The following is a 4,090-nucleotide window of genomic DNA, read 5'->3' as shown; positions in this document are numbered from 1 at the left end:
ATGTGTATAAGAGACAGGGCCCAGCGCTGTGCCTGGATGGTGGTGCCGTCCCTTCCCCGCGGCAGGCTGCGGCTGGGCAGTGCCTTCCTCTCACAGATGAGGAGCCTGCGCTCCAGGGTCTCCGGTGGCCGCTCCCTCAGGCTCCTGCACACAGCGGATGCCCTGGGGACGGGCCTGACGGGCTGTGCTCTCCCTCCAGGGTACGGTGTCATGGCGGATGGGACGACCACCTATGTGAACGCGTCCGTGTGCACTGTGAACTACCAGCCTGTGAACCCGCCCATCGTCATCGACCTCCCCACGCCCCGGAACTCCTGACTGCCCCCACTGCCCCGCTCCAGCGCCCGCATCAGCTGCGCACGCCCGGCCGAGCTCGGGTCCCCAGCCACGCGCCCTTGTACCAGAGCAGCCCAGACCAGCCCCCTGGCCGTGGGGACCCGCCCTGCCTGGGGCTGAGGCCTGGAATAGAGGAAATCACCTTCACTGTCACCTCCGCCTCCTGCAGCTGGGGCCCCCTCCCCTCTGCCCGTTCCTCCCTGTGCACCTGGCCCAGGGACCAGCAGGGGGACCGGCAGGCTCACTCCCCATCTTGCTTGGGAAATGACTGGCTCACCCTCCCGCCCAGCTGGATGCCCTCCTCCCGGGTCTGGGAAGCCACTGCTCTTGGAAGGTTCTGGAAGTGCTTGCACAAAGTGTCCCTGTGCCCGGGAGTCCGTGGGGCTGTGGGCCCCGGGGCGGGCCAGGCCAGAGGTCTTGTAATCTGGGCGCAGATGGCCCTTCTTCTCCTGCCGGGCTGGGCGGAGACCACTGGTGGCCAGGCTCGGGAGTGCTCAGGGACATCTCAGGAATTGGGAGCACACCTGGCGAGGCCGCGGTGGCCTTGCTTCTCCCCTTCTCTTCCTGGGGGCTTTTTTTTTTTTTTTCTGGTGACTTGAACTACTGCAGCCCGAGTGTCCCGGGCATTTGCTCAGAGCTTGGATTTGGGGTTGGTGGGTGCCCAGAACCTGGTGGAGGGTCCCGTGGGGACCGCGCTGCTCTGCAGAACACAGCAGCAGGAGAGTCTGCGGGCCGGGCTGCGGCTCCACCGCCCCATGGGCACACTCAGGCGCCGTCTGGCTGAAGGCAGCGTCTCACTGCTGCGCCGCAGGCGTTGTGTGCTGCGGGCCAGTCTGCAGCATCGGGTTCTATCTGCTGGCCTGCGGCGGGGGAGCCCAGAGCGTTCAGACTCTCCTTGACCAGTTCCAGCCGCCCACTGCGGGGGTGGGGGGGGACAGCGCCGTGGGCAGCAGGCCCTGGGCTCCACAGCGTCACTGGGCAGCTGCCTTTCTTTGATTTGGGACGGGGTGTGTGGGGATGGCCTGAGTGCTGAGGGAGGGGGACCCCGGGTCTGGGGAGGGGAGCAGGGTCCGGCAGGGGCAGGGGCTCTATTTGACATGTTGATGTTTTGTCCATCTTGGGGATTTTTTACGTTCATTTTGATTTTAACATCACATTACAATGGTATTATTTGTCCTGATTACTGATTTTTTCCCCAGTGCTGAGGACTGGACCCAGGGGGCTCCACCCCTGAGCTACATTCCCAGTTGTTTTAGTTTTTATTTTGAGACAGGATCTAGCTGAGTTTCCCAATCTGGCCTTGAACTTGCAATCTCCTGCTGCAGCCTCCTGAGTGGCTGGGGTCACGGCCACTGCACCCAGCTTGTTTACTGGGGTTTTGCTCCCCTTTATGTTGTGGGCCTGAGGGGAGGGCCTCGCTCCCCACGCTGCTCTCAGTCTGAGAGCCAGGCCCCCACGTGCCATTTTGCAGATGTAAGCTCGTTTCGTCCTCAGATGGTCCTGCGAGGTAGGTCTTGTGGCTCCCAGTTTAGAGATGAGGCAATTGAGGCCAGAGAGGCAAGGTAACTTGCCTGAAGGCACACAGCACCAAGGGGCAGAGGTAGGATCTGAACCAGGCTCTCTGGCTCCACAGCCCTCACCTCCCCACCACCCAAAGTCCTCTCCCCTTTAGAGCAGCGCGTGGCCCAAGGCTCTCTTTTGTTTTTGAGGGTCCCGTTCAAACCAGCTCTGATTAATTTTCCACTGGGGGACCCTTGAACTTTGGGGAATTCTAATCTCTGAGCCCAGCCTCCCAGCGACCTGGGAGGCTGCGGGGGAGCTGTGTTCCAGGAGCCTGGCAGCTGCACCGCGTTGGGTTGGCCGGTGGCTGTGCTCTGTGGGCCATGGGGCTGCTGTGGCCTCAGTGGCTGCTGGTAGCCAGGGATGTTTACAAGGTCTCGCGGGTGCCTCAAATGCACGGTGCGTGCAGGGTAGAGAAAACACAAGGCCCTTTCCATGTCATTTCTACTCAGTTTCTATGCGGACCAAGGACTATAAACTTAAAAAAAAATGTTTTTCCTAAGGTACCTTCAGAATATGGTGTATTTTTATGTGGAAAAGAAAAGTTATGACGGCAGCTGTTACTTTAAGAGAAAATTCATTAAAAGTCCTCGCGGGATGGAGATGACATGTGCTCCTCAATCATTTTGGCATAGCTCGATTGTGGCTGTAATTTTTTTTTGTCAAGCATGTCCGACAATAAAGTCTTTGTAAAAAGAAAGCAAAGTCCACTGGGTGCTGTTTCCTGTGTGTCCCTGGGTGGATGGAGTTTGAGGCCGGGGACCACCCATGTGTCCATGACTGCACCCCCGTCTGCACCAGCTTCCCTGGGCTGGAGGGTCTCAGGGAGGGTGCAGCAGGTCTCAGGGACATCTCAGGAATTGGGAGCACACCTGGCAAGGCCGCGGTGGCCTTGTTTCTCCCCTTCTCTTCCTGGGGGCTTTTTTGGTGACTTGAACTACTGCAGCCCAAGTGTTTGCTGTCTCTCAAAACAAGTGCCTGGAGATGGCCATAGCTCTGGATCCTCCCTGGAAGTGACTTGTGCAACTCAGCCCATAGCCAAGGGCCCAGGCACTGTCCAAGCAAAGCACTGCAGGTAAAATGACCCCAGTCTTGCAGCCTCAGTCTTGCAGTTCTTCCATTATATTTGTCTGTCCATCCATCCAACCATCCACCAGTTCAATCACTGATCTACCCATTAACTCATTCTTCCACATATCCACCCATTTTTGTCCATCCGTCATCTATCCATCATCCATCCATCTTCCACCATTTATTGTCCTTCATCCATCATCCATCATCCATCATCTACCCATCATCTACCCATCATCCATCATTCAAGTCATCCTTCACTCATCTGTCATTCATCCACCCACCTATCCATGCATCATCCATCGTCCATCAACCCATCCATCATCCATCAAGCCATCTATCATCCATCCATCATCCACCAATCACCATCCACCCACCTATCCATGCATCATTCATCAGCCATCAGCTGTCCATCATCCATCAATCCATGCACCTGTGATCCACCTATCCCTCATTCACTCCGCACTTGCTGGGCCCTTCCCAGGGGCCTGGCTTGGACAGAGGCGGTGGTCTAGTGGTGTGGCCGGTGGATGTAGGAGAGACTGGTGAGAGAGGATGTGGAGACGAGGCTGTGGGTCTTGGCCATTCGTCATGGAGGGAGAGCATGGAGCAAGAGGAACAGGTTCAAGTGTGGATGTTCAATTTTCTTTGGACCTTGGGGCACAAGTGATAGGGATCCAGTGGCCAGTGACTATATGAGGAGCGTCCCTGGGGACAATGTGGGCCATAAGTGCAGCCACAGGCTAGGGACACCTCTCAGGGAGTGTGCAGAGGACTGGAGAGCAGGCAGGGACAGACAGCCTGGGCCAGCCTCCCCATGACCCTCTCTGCCCTCAGACTGCCCCTGACCAGGGCCTCACAGGTCCCATGGCAGCCCACCCTGGGCTTTGGCTCCCTATCCATAGGCCTGAGGAGATGTTCAGTGTGAGGGAGGCCCACCTGCTGCTGCTCCCGCCAAGGCAAGTCTTAGCACCCCCCCCCAGGGCAGGAGCGGGACCCTGCAAGGTCACTGACACTGATAGTGGTCACACAGCAGGTGTCGCTTCCTGTCCTGGGTCCCTGCGCCCTTGTGACCACATTCTCTCTCTCCCTCTCCCTCTCCCTCTCTCTCCCTCTCCCTCTC

The 4,090-nt window shown here is 58.1% G+C and overlaps 1 protein-coding gene across 4 annotated transcripts in view; it reads left to right on the top strand.

The window, feature by feature from the left end:
* The window catches only part of Mpped1 (metallophosphoesterase domain containing 1), a 73,893-nt gene extending 73,265 nt beyond the window's left edge, over window positions 1-628 (top strand). For all 4 annotated transcript variants that reach the window (XM_048803017.1, XM_048803016.1, XM_048803018.1 and 1 more), the window contains one exon: window positions 200-628. In XM_048803017.1, coding sequence (XP_048658974.1) covers window positions 200-318 — 119 coding nt within the window. In that variant the 3' untranslated portion in view covers window positions 319-628. The remainder of the gene's footprint in view (window positions 1-199) is intronic.
* The last annotated feature ends 3,462 nt before the right edge of the window (window positions 629-4,090 follow it).

The sequence above is a fragment of the Marmota marmota genome, unplaced genomic scaffold (genome assembly GCF_001458135.2).
Source record: "Marmota marmota marmota unplaced genomic scaffold, marMar, whole genome shotgun sequence".
NCBI classification, from domain to species: domain Eukaryota; kingdom Metazoa; phylum Chordata; class Mammalia; order Rodentia; family Sciuridae; genus Marmota; species Marmota marmota.
This window is presented reverse-complemented; position numbering and strand designations above follow the sequence as displayed.